Below are 16,749 nucleotides of genomic sequence, written 5' to 3' on the forward strand. Positions count from 1 at the left end.
ATTTTCCATTAGATTTCTCAGATATTTTTATTAGTTTTTGTATTTACTTAAATGTTACAATAAAAATCAAAATCAGCAGATTTATCCATCAAACACACCACTGTCCTTCTCAACAGATAATCATTGAATTCTTGTTTGGACTCTTAGACTTTGAGTTATTTTTGACAGCACTTGCCTTCAAGCCAAGCCCTGAATTCCTGATTATTTTTATCCATCACTGTTTCCTAAATCCCTTTATTCTGACTCTGCCTTCTAGATTCAATGTTATGAAACTGGCAAGTTGGGGCTGACATTGTGGTGTGGCTGGTAAAGCTGCCACTTGTGACACCAGCTTCCCCCATGGGCACTGGTTCTAGTCCGGGCTACTCTGCTTCCCATCCAGCTCTTTGCTAATGCACCTGGGAAAGCAGTGGAGGATGGCCTAGGTACTTGAGCCTCTGCCACCCATATGAAAGATGCAGATAGAGTTTCTGACTCCTGGCTTCTGGCTTCCAGCTGGCCCAGCCCCCGCTGTTGTGGCCATTTGGGGAATGAACCAGTGGATGAAAGATACCTCTCTGAGTGTGTGTGTGTGTGTGTGTGTGTGTCTATCTATGAGTCTGTCTCTGTAACTCAAAATAAAGTAGCACGTTTGTCATTCTCCTTTAGTAAAGTGTCAGTCAGTGTTCTCCAGAGAAACAGAACCAGCATGTTCTATATAAGCCCATATGAACAAATATAGATAGAAAATATATGAAGAGATCTGAGGAACTGGCTCATATGATTGTAGGGTCTGCCAAGCCTGACATCTGTAAGGCGAGCCAGTAGGCTGGAACTCGGGCAGGAGTTGAGGTAGTCATCTTTTTTGTTTTTGTTTTTGTTTTTTTTTAAGGATTTTTATTTATTTATTTGAAAGTTGAGCTTCAGAGAGAGAGGGAGAAATAGAGACAGAGAGATTGTCTGTACACTGATTCACTGCAAGTGGCGGGGCCCAGGCACTTGGGACATCATTCACTGCTTTCCCAGGCACATTAGCAGGCAGCTGGATCAGAAACAGAGCAGCCAGTACTGCAACTTCACTCTGATCTGGGATACTGACATCACAAGCTGTGACTTTACTTGCAGTGCCACGCCAGCCCTTTGGCAAGAGTCTTGAGGAAGAATTTCTTCTTTTCTGGAAAGCCTCAGTTTTTACTCATAAGGCCTCAACTGATTGAATCATGTGCCCAAATATTATCAAGTGTAATCTCTTTTCCTTTTTTTTTTTTAAACTTTTATTTAGTAAATATAAATTTCCAAAGTACAGTTTATGGATTACAATGGCTTCCCTCCCCCCCATAATTTCCCTCCCACTTGCACCCCTCCCATCTCCCGCTCCCTCTCCCATTCCATTCACATCAAGATTCATTTTCAATTATCTTTATATACAGAAGATCGATTTAGTATATATTAAGTAAAGATTTCATCAGTTTGCCACCCACACAGAAGCACAAAGTGTAAAATACGGTTTCAGTACTAGTTATAGCATTATTTCACAATGGACAACACATTAAGGACAGATCCCACATGAGAAGTAAGTACACAATGACTCCTGTTGTTGACTTAACAAACTGACACTCTTGTTTATGGCGTCAGTAATCTCCCTAGGCTCTAGTCATGAGTTCCCAAGGCTATGGAAGCCTTTTGAGTTTGCCGACTTCGATCTTATTCCGATAGGGTCATAGTCAAAGTGGAAGTTCTCTCCTCCCTTCAGAGAAAGGTACCTCCTTCTTTGATGGCCCCATTCTTCCCACTGGGATCTCACTCGCAGAGATCTTTCATTTAGGTCTTCTTCTTCAGTGTGGTTTTTTGTTTTTTTGTTTTTTTGTTTTTTGTTTTTTTTTGGCCAGAGTGTCTTGGCTTTCCATACCTAAAATATTCTCATGAGCTCTTCAGATCCGAATGCCTTAAGGGCTGATTCTGAGGCCAGGGTGCTGTTTAGGACATCTGCCACTCTGAGTCTGCTGTGTATCCCGCTTCCCATGTTGGATCGTTCTCTCCCTTTTTGATTCTGTCAGTTAGTATTAGCAGACACTAGTCTTGTTTATGTGATCCCTTTGACTCTTAGACCTATCATTATGATCAATTGTGAACTGAAATTAATCACTTGGACTAGTGAGATGGCATTGGTACATGCCACCTTGATGGGATTGAATTGGAATCCCCTGGCACGTTTCTGACTCCACCATTTGGGGCAAGTCTGATTGAGCATGTCCCAAATTGTACATCTCCTCCCTCTCTTATTCCCACTCTTATATTTAACAGAGATCACTTTTCAGTAAAATTTAAACACCTAAGAATAATTGTGTGTTAATTACAGAGTTCAACCAATAGTATTAAGTAGAACAAAAAAATACTAAAAGGGATAAAGTATTAAGTTGTTCATCAGCAGTCAGGACAAGGGCTGATCAGGTCACTGTTTCTCATAGCTTTGATTTTTTTTTACATGAGTGTTTCATCTGCCTGGAGTACATTTTTATATACCCTTATGTGATGTAGAGATTCTATTTTGTATATTTCCATATGAACAGTTAGTTATTCTGGCACCTTAAAAATTTTTTTAACTTGGGGCCATATTTTTGGTGTGTGCTTCTTTTTAATTTTTAAAGTTTGGGAGGCGGAGAGACAGGTCCCATCCATTAATTTATTCCCCGAATGCCTACAGTGACCAAAGTTGGGTCAGTACTGAAACTGGAAGGTAGAAACACAATCCAGGTCTCCCACATACCTAGCAGGAACTCAATTGATTTGTCCATCACCACTATCCCTTTGATTTCTTTTTCTTGCCTAATGGCTCTGGCTAAAACTTCCAGGACTGACTGTATTGAATAGCAGTGGTGAGAGTGGGCATCCTTGTCTGGTTCTGGATCTTAGTAGAAATGCTTCCAGCTTTTCCCCATTCAATAAGATGCTGGCTGTGTGTTTGTCATGAATTGCCTTGATTGTGTTGAGGAATGTTCCTTTTATACCTAATTTGCTTAGTGTTTTCATCATGAAATGATGTTGCATTTTTTCAAATGCTTTTGCTTCTGTTGAGATCATCGTATGGTTCATATTCTTGAATTTTGAGTATAAGTTAGACTGAGAGTAGGTCATTGTAAAAATTGAAGGAGTGGGAAAAAAAAAGTTCTCCAATGTTTTAGGCAAAAACTTCTTTCTAAGTCTGTTTTGTTTCCTTGCTGTTATGGCCAGTACAGGGTACCTCTTGTTCTTTGTGAAATTGCCAGTCCAGCTTGAGGTGTTGTTATTCTTTGCTCATTTTTACTAACAGCATTTTAAGTACTTATTTGGGCTACAAATTTGCATGAGTTGCCTCTGTACTTTTCCTTTGTCCTGAGATTCAGAAAGGGCATTGTTGTTTGCAGTCTGTTGGTGGTTGGTGGGATTTACTTCTATCCCCCTACCCAGCAACTGCAGTCCTGGTATCTCTGCCTTCTGTGGTGAGGGTCTTTTATTAATACCTGTTCTTAAATTGGCCCTGGGCAGTGTGTCCCCCAAAGCTGGGAAGACTAACCAGGTGATTGCCTCCGAGTGTTCCCTACTTTCTTGCTGGCCTAACAGTGCATTTCATGAGATGCTTTTCATGTCTTACCTGGTACTTTGTTTTCAAGGTGTCTGATTCGCCATGCCTTTGCTGGATATAAAGCCCTCCTTTCACTGCAGCACCTCTGACCCTGGTGTATTTGAAATCCTTATCATCTTCTCTTGTCTGGACCACTAAAAGGGTTCCCAACTGTTCCCTTCCTATGTGCTGCCTTTCACTCTGATCTTTCTAAAATGCAGTGCACATCTATAATACTTATCCAAAGTCTTTGGGGTCAGATACGTGCAGAATTTTTTTTTGCCTAAAGTTATAGAAAGCTTGCACAGTCCTCTCCCCTTTCACATTAACTATTTTTGGACCAAAGCCTGTCTATCGTAAACCTCACATCAGGTCAGGTTTTTCCAGCGAATGAATTTGAGGCCATACTTATCAGGAAAAAAAAAAAAAAAAGAAAGGAAAAAGAAAATTTTTGACTTTTCAGTCTTTGGATTTTTAGAATTGCAAGGAAACTGCTATTTGAATATATCATTCTGAATTTTTAAAATTCTCTATATCCTCCACTGGAGTCCATACTGCTTGTGAGAGCAGTAACCTCCTTACTTCGCATGTGAAATAGCCCATGCTGTCCTGCCTGCATCCGGGCCCTACATGCAGCCATCTCTGGAGCTCCCCAGAGCCTCCATGCCTTTGTGCTGTCTCTACCCTGTGTTCCTCTTTCTCACAGGGCTCTCTCACTGGCACGTGTCACTCTGGAGATCTGGCCTTTCTGACACAGGCAGACTCTGAACACACTGCTGTTCCAGGAATAGGCAGCTTGCTTGTTTTCATGTCTGCTTGCCTCGCTATTCTGAAGCATCTTCCTTTCCATGTTTGGGTGTGTAGTCTAGCATTGTGCCTAAGCTGCAGCAAATGGCTGAGTACACACTGATTGAATGGCTTCCCAAGAACCTTATATAACCTTCTTATGCAAAGGTCTGTATCCTGTCTTTATTTATTTATTTATTTTTCTCATTTGTTTTCTTCGGATTTTTAGTTAAATGCTTCATCACAGCATTTTCTAGACCTGGGGCCTGGTAGCAGGGACTGTTCTAAAATGACTGAATTTTTTAGACAGGACCTTTGGGATGCAAGCATCAGGTAGTGTGAGAAAATAAAGGAAGTTAGAAGTGAGTGCCAGGTCAACCTGTTGGCACACCTCTCCTGTTGGGCAAGTGCTTTCTGCATGCAAGTTCTAACAGCAGTGTTCCAGTCCAGCATGAAGGAAGTCAGGCAAGAAGAAGTGGGAAACGCAGGACGACTATGGAAAACAGCCTGAAAACCCAGCCCTGGAGTAACAGGAATACTGGGTGCGAAAGCAGATCAAAGTCCAGGTTTTAGATAGAATTTACACAACTAGGAACATAAAGCAGAAGTCCCATGGTGTTTCAGTGTAAGAAAGGAAACTGCTTACTAGAAACAGGTGCTTGACCATACAGGTGAACTTGATACTCAGCGATAACTTTGAGTTTTCAGATATATTACCCAACCAGAGGTATGTTTATTCCCAGAGTTGGGGACAGTGCCAGTATAGAAGATGGAAGCTCTGTTGTGTTCCAAAGCCAGCTCACCGTAAGCACGGCAGGTGCTCAAAAGACAAATCTCAGGAACAGGGTAGGCAGTACTGGACCACCAGTTTGCCCAGATTGTACTTGTTAATATAAATGTTCCTTGCACTCATGTTTACTTCTGCTTTTTATCCCCGCTTTTTGTTAAATCTTCAGAAACTGTATGAGCTGAATAACCTTCACGCACTTATGGCAGTGGTTTCTGGCTTACAGAGCGCCCCAATTTTCAGGTTGACTAAGACATGGGCGGTAAGTAATCTTCCTTAGCTAATGAAATAAAGATGTATTTGTTCTTCTTGTAGTTCTTAGTAAGGATAATACTATGATAATAGATAGGGATTTTAAAATTACTTTGCTCTTTGAACCTCCATTTTCTCTTCTAAAGTGTTCCCATGGGTTTGCAAGTGATTTTGTGGTTGATTACAGTTTGCTGCTTTGTCTAGGGAATCATTTTTGTAACTTTTCTGACAGTTTAGTATTTCACATTCATCCGCTTTATCTGATTGCAAAAAATGCATTTATTAATTTAAAGATTATGCTTTTAGGAAATTTGTAGAAGATATAAATTTTAAGTTTTTTTAAAAATCACCAATTTCAATTTTCAATTTTTTTTATTTGACAGGTAGAATTAAAAACAGTGAGAGAGAGAGACAGAGAGAAAGGTCTTCCTTCTGTTGGTTCACCCCCTAAATGGCCGCTACGGCCGGCGTGGTGCCGATCCGAAGCCAGGAGCCAGGTGCTTCCTCCTGGTCTCCCATGTGGGTGCAGGGCCCAAGCACTTGGGTCATCCTCCACTGCCCTCCCAGGCTACAGCAGAGAGCTGGACCAGAAGAGGAGCAACTGGGACTAGAACCCAGTGCCCAAATGGGATGCTGGTTCCGCAGGCGGAGGATTAACAAAGTGAGCCACGGCACCGGCCCCCCAGTTTCCAACATTTTAAAACCAGGGTATTAGTAATATCATCTCCATGAAGATTTCAGTCAGTAAGATTTGTGACAGAATGAATACTGGCTCATGGGCTCTTTACTAAAATCTTCAAGATACAGGAGGGGCAATGACTTACACATCTCTAAATTATAGTTACATAGTGTTGTAGTCTAGTGCTCTCTTGTCTAATATGGTAACCACGAGCTACATGTGACTGTCATTTAAATCATTAAAATTGAATAAAAATTCAGTTCCTCAGCCATACTGACCACATTGCAAGTGCTCAGTTCAGTTGTGGGTATTGTAATGGAAGGCACAGACATAAAAGATTTTCATCTTCACACATCCTTTTGGACAGCTCTGATCCCGCTACCTTGGAGTTAACAAAACTAGAGAATCATAGGAATGGGGATGATAATTGGAAGATATTATGAAGAGTAAGGAAGAAACATTGCACCTACCACTGCCTCCAGGTTTATATTACAGGTTTAAAGGAAGACAGATAATGTTTAAAGAAAAGATTAAGGATGGGGATTTTGCAGAGGATGGCCTATGAGTTCCAGTTTGAACGGGTTAGCTGGTATAGACTATTGCGTCAAGTTAGAGAATAATGAAGATTGTGTGGGTTTCATGCCAATTTGGATTAAATTTTTGATGAATGAAGAAGTGAGGGTTTTTTGTTGTTGTTGTTGTTGTTTGTTTGTTTGTTTTGACAGACAGAGTGGACAGTGAGAGAGAGAGCCAGAGAGAAAGGTCTTCCTTTGCCATTGGTTCACCCTCCAATGGCCGCTGCGGCCGGTGCACCACGCTGATCCGATGGCAGGAGCCAGGTGCTTCTCCTGGTCTCCCATGGGGTGCAGGGCCCAAGCACTTGGGCCATCCTCCACTGCACTCCTGGGCCATAGCAGAGAACTGGCCTGGAAGAGGAGCAACCGGGACAGAATCCGGCGCCCCGACCGGGACTAGAACCCGGTGTGCCGGCACCGCTAGGCGGAGGATTAGCCTGTTGAGCCACGGTGCTGGCCCTTTTGTTTGTTTTTAATTTGAGAGAGTGAGAGCGAGCTCCTGTGCACTGGCTCGTTCCCCAGATGCTAGTAACGGGCAGCGCTAGAGTGAAGGCAGAAAAGAGGAACTCAGTTCAGTTCTTCTTTGTGGATGGCAGGAATCCAGTTATTTGAGTAATTATTGTTGCCTCCCAGAGTTTGTGTTAGCAAGAATCGAATCAGGAGCCAGAGCCAAGTATTAAACCCAACCATTCCAGTGTGGAACATGAATGTCTAAACCACGAGGCTAAATACCAATCCCTGCGGGACATGGTTGTTGTGATTTTTTTGTTGTTGTTGAAGATTTATTTTATTTATTTGAAAAGCAGAGTTAGGGGGAGACAGGGAGAGAGAGACAGAGAGTTCTTCCATCCGCTGGTTCACTCTCCAAATGGCCACAATGGCCAGAGTTGAGCCGATCCTAAGCCAGGAAACAGTAGCTTCCTCTGGGTCTCCCACGTGGGTGCAGGGCCATCTTCCACTGCTTTCCCAGGCGCATTAGCAGGGAGCTGGATCAGAGGTGGAACAGCTGGAACTCAAAGCGCCACCCATATGGGATGCCGGCACTGCAGGCAGCAGCTTAACCCACTACGTCATAGTGCTGACCCCTATGATTTTATTTTAACTGGTAAAAGGATTTACAAAAAAGCCTGAAGCATTTTATGTAGGGAAAGCATCAAGACCTTGCTGTGTAATATCAAGGAGAAGGATCTTCCATCTGCTGATCCTTGCCTATCAAAAAAAAAAAAAAAATGTAAATAAGCTAAAAATTTTTTTATGACCGGCACTGTGGAGTATCAGGAAAAGTGGCATCACATGTGAGCAACAGTTCAAGTCCCAGCTGCTCCTCTTCTGATCCAACTCTCCACTTTGCCTGGGAATGTAGTAGAAGATGGCCCAAGTCCTTGGGTCCCAGTGGGAGACTCAGAAGAAACTCCTGGCTCCTGGTTTCAGATCAACCCAGCTCTGGCCATTGCAGCCACTTGGGGAGTGAACCAGCAAATGGAAAACCTTTCTCTCTGTCTCTGTGTCTGCAACTCTACCCTCAAATAAATAAATAAATAAATCTTTATAAAAAGAATTTTTTTTTAAATGACTGAAATGGTAAATTTTATGTATATTTCATAGCATTTTAGAATAGAGTTTATTACAGAGGCTGAGTGTATGATTGATATAGAAATTAATTGTGGGGGTGCCAGTTCAGTGGCATAGTAGGTAGGGCTGCTGCCTGCAGTGCTGGCATCTCATATGGGTACCAGTTCAGGTCCCAGCAACTCCACTTGCAGTCCAGCTCTCTGCTGTGGCCTGGGAAAGCAGTGGAAGATGGCCCAAGTCTTTAGGTCCCTGCACCTGCATGAGAAACCTAGAAGAGGCTCCTGCCTTCGAATTGGCACCGTTCTGGCTGTTGTGGCCATCTGGGGAGTGAACCTGCAGGTGGAAGACCTCTCTCTCTCTCTCTGCCTCTGCCTCTGCCTCTGCCTCTGCCTTTCAAATAAATAAATAAATAAATCTTAAAAAAAAATTTGGGGGCCAGCGGTGTGCACAGTAGGTTCTCCACCTGCGGTGCCGGCATCCTATATGGGCACCGGTTCTAGTCCAGGCTGTTCCTCTTCTACCCAACTCTCTGCTATGGCATGGGAAATCACTGGAAGATTGCCCAAGTCCTTGGGCCCCTGCACCCACTTCGGATCAGCGCAGCTCCAGCCATTGTGGCCATCTGGGGAATGAACCTGCAGATGGAAGACCTTTTGCTTTGTCTCTCTGTCTGTAACTCTACCTCTCAAATAAATAAATAAAAATCTTTAAAAATAAAAAATGACTTTATAATAATACTAAGTTTCTGAGTTATCAAGAGGAAAATATGTGTGTTTATATATTTTATGTATATTTATATGTTATATATATTTACTTATATATGTATTCTTCCCCCAATTAGTCTCTGGAAGCAGATCTCTCCTATCACAGCCCAAATTGAATCCTATTATTCAAGTTACTTATTTATTACAAAAAGTACAAAAGTTTATTTTTAGGCATCTTAAACCATGTAGTTCTTTACTACGGTTTTGTTTTACCTGTGGCAAGATCAGTTATAAGTAGTTGGTTTCTCATATTGTACCACAGTTTTTTATGGATTTGGGGAGCCCATACATACAGCAGTATTTTGCATATCTGAATGCTTTGTTACATAGGAGAGCAAGGGATGCTAATGGCTAGAATCTCAGGTGGCAAATAGGGATTTGCACCTAATCTTGGAAACTTGAGGCAAATGTACTGAAGTAGGACGTGTACAGATAGTAAAAACTATTGTTTTAGACCATGGAATATCCAGCTAAAACATTGAAGTACTTCTTGAAGCCCTGTTTTAAAGAGGGAGGGATACTGCTCAAGTATTTTTTGATGGAGTTTACCTGAAGGTAATCTGCGTCTTTGAACCTAGAAAAGTAGATCCCAACCATACTCCTTGTAATATGGGGAAGAGTAGTGGATTAGATGTCAGAATATTTTTATCGCCAGAACCAGACTGAGATTCGGAGAGCCAGGGACATATGTCTTTCTGAGCAGATGAGTGCACATAATCATATATTCTGCTCTTTGCTAACCCTGTGATCCTCTTAATACTCAGAGTCTTTTGTTAATCGCATAAGAGAATCAGCCGAGAATTCTGTAGGTGGAAGTGTTTTGCTTGCTGTACAGTAATACCAATATTTGACATGAGATAAAGCAAAATCTTATTACGTAGTAAGGAAATAGTAACTTCATAGGTTTATAAAGAAATACTTTCCCATGGTCTTTGGAATGATTCAAAAGAAGAATTCCTGAACTTTTGGTTAACATTTGGTGGGTAACTGACTCTGCTTTTCCCTTACTCCCCTTGATTGTTGAGATCAGAGGGTGCTCATTACAATTTACCCTTCAGGCCCCTTAAAACACTACCTTTTAGTTACGCTAAGAGAAAGCATTGGTAAGAGAAATCAGAAAAATTTCTACAGTGTTTTAAAGTTATTATCTGGACTGGCTATGATTAAATGTGTCAAGAAAAATTGTTATAAAAATTTAATATTTATTTCTTAATGATATGCAAGAATGATCTCTTAGGAAAGAGGTCAGCCAGTTTAAACATTTGGGCAGTGAGCTAAGTATGAATACATAATTATTTTAAATTACAAAAATGGTCAGAAATTGCTTAATCATTTAAGATATTAAAGATAAATATATAATTTATACTCAGTAAATTGTTTTTATAAACATACAAAAGCTATGTTACAAATAATTAATATGGGTGATTATCTAAATAGACATAACTAATTTTGTTTCTGCATTACCAAAATATATTTAATGAAGGTATAATTTGAAATTAGAATGCAGATTGACAGTAAATACAGTGTTACTTGAGGTCTTTGCTACAATAAAATGGGATTTGTAAATAACTTGGATTTTTTCTTTTTTCTTTTTTTTTCAGTTACTAAGTCGAAAAGACAAAACTACCTTTGAGAAATTAGAGTATGTAATGAGTAAAGAGGATAACTACAAAAGACTCCGAGACTATATAAGTAGCCTAAAGATGACGCCTTGCATCCCCTACTTAGGTGAGTTACGGCACTGTGCGCTCGTTGTTTCTAGTAGTGTGCAATTCAGTATATTTTTAAGTGAATATATCCTTTATGTAAATTCCTGCAAGATGCTAAGTTGGAAATACTGAATAAAGGAAGTTGTTACTTTTTATCTGGAATGTATTTTTATGTGAAGTTAGCCTTTTGTTCTTAAGATTTTCTCAGACTGTTAAGTTTTCTAAAGGATGGGCCATATGGTAATATTAAAATAATACATGTTATCAATGCTTTTGAAGAATAAAAGTTAATAATGAAGTTTATTTAAAATAACTAAAAAATTGATCAAGATTCTTAGATAATTGGCAGATATTTTAGTGTGAATTCTGAAGAGTAATCTCAGTGAATGTTGGCATTATTGTTGACTTGGATGAAGTGAGTTGTTTTGCTTTAGAAATTCAACTTAGTGCTGACTCAGCTCTGTGTTTTAAATATTATTGGATAAGAATTTACTTCTGTGCTGTGCGTCTTACAGTGCTTCTAAATTCCAAGAAATATTTAACCAATAACTTCATAAAACCATTTGCATCAAAATACAAATGTTTTATTAGGTGTTAGAAGTCTCAAACTGTTCTTTTTAATTTGTATATAAATTAAATATATAGAAAAACTCTGATATATAACTAACATGTATTAAAATAAATTGATTTGATCCTATGTAGAGAGTAAGCAAATGATAAAGCTTGCTTCTTTCTAAATATCACTCCCCCCTACCGCGTAGGAACAGGGAGCTAGACTCAGCCTTTATGTAACTACTCAGTCTGCATTTCGGAATCGCTGTTTCTGAGAGTAACTGAAAAGCCCGTTATTGGTTTAGGAAACTCCACTGTGCTACCTTTTCTGTACCAGTGACTAAAGGACAAAAAGGGCCAAGGCAGTTGAGACATGGGTTCAGCCCTGGAGAGCATCAGCCTTTGTTGACTACAGAGGAGTTGTGCTTTGTCTTCTGGACTTTGTTTATTGGCTGCTCTTTGTTTGCCTTTATCTTTTAGTAAAGGTCTCAGTCCACTTCTTTTCTTACTTCTTACAGTCATTTGAGGTGGTCTCATTCACTCCCAGATCTAGAATAGAACTGTATGTTTAGCTGTCTTGTCATGTGGGAGCCTCATCACGTTTTAGCTGCTAGAGTACTGATTGATTGAATATCCAGGTAACTCCAATTGAACGTGTGCAGAAATGGATTCATTATCTTTCCCCCTTCCTCCAGACCTGCTCCCTGTCTTACCTCCTAGCTGTAGTCTGCAAGGACCACATTAGTGTAACTTCACTGCTGCACCAACCTCCAAACCTGGGGTTTCACCACACTTCCCCTCTTCCTTCTCTCTGAACTGTATTCTCCGGTAAAGTGAGATGAATGTGTCTGAGGATAATCTAAGTTAGAAACTAAAAGGGGAAAAAATGACAAAGAACATAAGACATGAAAATGGAGAACATAGACTTTAGCGTCTACATAATTTTACATGTTGATAGGCTTCGTAGAGTTCACCCCTATACTTTCATGTGAAGGAGCTTGTATATATATATATATGTGTGTGTGTGTGTGTGTGTGATCACTGCACACTGCTTGGCATAAACATTTGTTAGATTTGAAAAAAGAAAATGAAACATCTGTCATATAAGTTATTATGACTTGGTTTTGGTAATCTCTGGCATGAAAATTGTCCTTTTAAAGTAGTAACAGTTTTGTTCTATAGCAAATCTTGAGGTTAAATGTATTCAATCTCCAAAAACACACATGCTTTTCCTAAGAAAATGTGAAGCAAATCTCTTATACAACTTTCTGACTGCATGATGGACAGGTGGTTCTTTTTTTTTAATTCGTTATCTTTTGTACTGAAGTATGTTGAAGAAAGATTTAACAGTTTAAAAATTTATTTATTTAGTTAAAGAGAGAGAAGGAGAGGCAGAGAGAGAGAGAGGTCATCCATCCACTGGTTCACACTCCAGTTGTCCACAATGGCCGGAGCTGCAGCAATCAGAAGTTGAGAGCCAGAAGCTTCTTCTGGGTCTCCCATGTGGGTGCAGGGACCAAAGCACTTGAGCCATCTTCTCCTGCTTTCCCAGGCCATAGCAGAGAGCTGGATCAGAAGTGGAGCAGCCGGGACTCAAACCGGTGCCCATATGGGGTGCCGGCACTGCAGGTGGTGGCTTTACTCACTATGCCACAGCGCCGGCCCCAAGATTTAACAATATATATCCTAGCAGAGTTAAATTTTTCATAGTTTATTCTAATTTAAATTAATTAGGTTGTAATTTTTAAATTTAACTTGTCTTGATTTCAGAATCCTTTCCCATTTAGTACAGGTGCCAAAAGCTTCAGCATTTATGAGATGCTGTACATTTGATCAGAGTGAACTTACCCTGAAGATGTGTAAGATAACATTTCTTACACATGTTGGTAACTGTTTTTAACTGTTACTCTTGAGATGTAAAGAATTTGCATAATACACCCTTTATCCATTTTGACTGCAGGAGTTCTTAGGAAAGAATATGTCATCTGCAGAAGTTGGAGGGTAGAGAAAGCTAGTCATCTGTTTTCTTATCATAAGAGATGTGGTTCAAACTCTTAGCAACTTCCCACTAAAAATGGTGGTCGAAACCAACCATTCCTTGTGAAATTTTGCAAAGGGGGTAGAGGTTTCTGTGTCAACAGAAGTCCTATTTTGAGACTGTTAAGTTTATCTGTGATTTAATGTGGGTTAAACTGTAAGAAGTAGAAGATGTTTTCTTGGCTCTCAACTCATATCCTTTGAAAAAATACCTTATGTTGGTTTGCATTCAAGGTAAAAATTAGTCAGCTTGGATAATACAGTGAAGATTTCTTAGAACAAGGATACTATTTGTCTACAGCAGGATAGTTTGGCAGATCTCAAGGAAAAAATTACTTTATATGAATTACTGCTTTAAATCTGAAAATCATGAACAACACTCATTTGTTCTTGTCATTGGAGAATGATCTTCAGGGGCTTGCTGAGGAATTCGGCATGGGGAGTTATGCTTTGCTGCAAAGAGAAAGCTAGATGGTTGTACCAAAATATTCAGTTGTATGAAACAGAAATACTCTTTCATGTGCATTTTCTAAGCCTACTTTAGTCGTGTGATGAGAAGTGCAGAAGCTTAGCCAGCTCAGGATGCTCTTTGGAAAGAATGCATATTTTTAAAAAGCTATGAAAAAAGTAAATTGCTGCAGCACTATGTATTGCTTCCTATTAGGTAGGAGCAGAACGTTAGCCAGGTTTTTCTGAAGTCTCCAGCCATTCAGTAAGGCATGAGTACACTGAGTTGATGTATCTAAATATGCCTTCTCACTCTCAGAGAGAGAGCTTTTTCTCCTTCACCATTTACTCTCCAATTTAATGTCAGGTTTTCATGGTAGGATTTTTTTTGTGTGAAAAGAAAAGGCTGTCATGTAATGATGTGTATGATAATATAATATGAAATAATAATGTATAACCTATGTGATATGGTTCCCGTTGCCCACCACTTTCAGAAAACATCCTGTTTCATTTCCATTATAATACTTTCATTAAGCTGCCCCCACCTCCAGACAGAGTATAAGCCCGTATTTGTCTTGGTTCAAGGATTTATTCTTAACAACATATAGAACAGAGGTAGGCACTTAATAGTTAGTGGCTCAGCCAATTAAATGACCCCTTTCTGGCTCTTCCCATTGTTCCATTAATTTAATTTGTTTTAATTTCTGTTGACATACAGTAAGCTTATTTTTATGACAGATTTGCATGGATCAACAACTTCTGCTGCATCTCCAGTTTTCTTTGTTACCTCCGCGAGTAAGCAGTGTTTCTTAGCTCCATGCTTGGGGCAGGTATATATAGCAGGTGATGACGTGGACATGGTGTCTGCCTTTATACATCTCTAGTAGCAGAGGTGCAGGTTACTATCACTCGTCATGAATACTGTTCTCTCTCCTGTGCTGTGGAACGGGCACCCATTCATTGCCTTGCACCTTGCATTGTTCTCATCGCCATTAGTGAATTTTCAAAGCATACTCACTTAGAAGGCTCTTCAGGTTTTATTTGATCCTTTAATAATAATTTTCAGCAGTCTTTACCTGTACTGAAATGTTAAATACTTGTCTCTCAGTAGAATACAGTTCTTTAGGTTTACATGAACTTTGGAAACTTCTTCTAAGCTATGTACAAATATTTTCAAAAGCAGTAATTTTAATTCACATTTCTGTTCGGACAGTTTCAGTAATGCCCAAGGCTTTCTACAGCTCTGTGGGAATTAATGGGATATTTTTCTTCCTCTTTAATATAATTTTACCTGATTAAATATATAAAAGGCTCTGACACTGATCTCAAAAATGAGTAATGATAAAATTGTCACTGACTTTGAATATTTTAGGAATTTTATTCTGTCTTCCTTGTTTTGGTTTGGTTTGTAAATAGTATACACTATATGGATTGCTTTACCCTTTTCTTCTGATATGTGCTGTTATATATTTTATTCTAAAATAACAATAAAGTATGTTTAGTCAACTTCTTTTGGATCCTGAAAATGAATGCTAACCAAATGGCAGCTAGCCCTAGGTTTTTCTTTAGCCAAAATTACATCCCCGTTTTCCATTACATCATTTATATCCTTTTTTACTCTCGTTCTTTTTTACATATTTAAAATTGCTCCAATGTTCTTTTTTTTGTATACTCTGAAGCTCACTGTAGACCATAGACTTTTGATATAAAAGAGTTGAGATGGAAGTTGCATTAATTTCATCTCCATATGCATAGTTTTCTTTTCAGAACTTATATGATTTTAACAAATAAGAATAGTGAGTGTACATGTCTGTGTGCTAGTTATAAGCAAAATCATATTCCCCCTTATTTCAGCAGTTGCTTTGCTACTGATGTTTCTGTTAATATTTCTATAATTTATTTGGTAATTTTTGAGCAAACCTGAACCAGAAAATAATTTTAATAGCACTTATTAAGCATTTATCATTATTGATATTATGTTTTATATAAAGTATCTAATACATAATAGTAATGTTATTGGTAGGTGCTATATTTTACAGGTAAAGAAACTGAGGCAAGCAAGGTTAAGTTGAATTACTATGGAGAAATGCATTATAACTATTTCATTGAAAGTTTATACAAAGTTTTATATATTAAAATTTGGGGAATCTGTTTTTAGGTAAAAATTGTGAGTTCATCAGCCTTTCTGTACTCATTAAAGAATTGCAACTTGATAACTGTTTAACCCTACTGACAAAATTAAAAAGCCTATTTTTGGATGACTTTTTTCAGGGGGAAGTAATTGTATCGTGAGTTCAGTCTTTTTTTTCTTACTTGGTTCTCTTTAACAGACACTAAAATAGAAGACCAAAACTAGTAGAGTATATTATTTAGCTTATTGTTAAGATTATTTTAAATATACTGTCTATAAATAATAGTACAGATTTATTAGTAATTTAAAACACTTTCTTGATTGCAGAAATTTTTGAAGGTTTATTGTATTTTTTACCAGTGTGAATCCTAAGAAATAGAATGGTAAAAGAATTTACCCTCTCATTTCGTGGCTAAGAGTTAAGTGAACATGAGACTGAAGATTGATCTTTATCCTCACAGACTTGGAGCCTGAAGATAATAACCTTGTTCGTAGATACCTACTAAATTTCAAAATGGCATCTAACCTTGACATTATTCAAAATCTCCAGTTTGAAGAATTTTGCTTCAGAGAGCCATAGTGTCCTAGGCCTGCCATTCAGTGCAGAATAGGGCCCAGGCCTAAACTTCACTGCATATACAAACAATAAGCAGTCATAAAGAATCCATCGATCACTCTGCTCAAGTTCAGTCTTGGAGCTATGTCTTTATTTCAAGGTAGCCTGCAGACTAGGTAGCTCATGAGCCTTCCCTACCACACGAGTGACCAAACCTCTTCTCACAAGACTCTCTTTCGGCTGAAATGTCTACTGTGGCTATTCTTGCCTTAAGTTTTCTTTTGAATATTTTATGCTTCTACCTCTTAACGCCAACTGACTA

At 39.0% G+C, this 16,749-nt stretch overlaps 1 protein-coding gene across 11 annotated transcripts in view; it reads left to right on the plus strand.

Annotated features, from left to right (window-relative positions):
* RALGPS2 (Ral GEF with PH domain and SH3 binding motif 2) overlaps positions 1–16,749 on the plus strand; it is a 169,550-nt gene that overhangs the window by 83,767 nt on the left and 69,034 nt on the right. For all 11 annotated transcript variants that reach the window (XM_070077192.2, XM_070077183.2, XM_070077193.2 and 8 more), the window contains 2 exons: positions 5,323–5,415; positions 10,597–10,723. In XM_070077192.2, coding sequence (XP_069933293.2) covers positions 5,323–5,415; positions 10,597–10,723 — 220 coding nt within the window. The remainder of the gene's footprint in view (positions 1–5,322; positions 5,416–10,596; positions 10,724–16,749) is intronic.

The sequence above is a fragment of the Oryctolagus cuniculus genome, chromosome 7, assembly GCF_051225735.1.
Source record: "Oryctolagus cuniculus isolate XC-2025 breed Fujian yellow rabbit chromosome 7, ASM5122573v1, whole genome shotgun sequence".
Lineage (NCBI taxonomy): Eukaryota > Metazoa > Chordata > Mammalia > Lagomorpha > Leporidae > Oryctolagus > Oryctolagus cuniculus.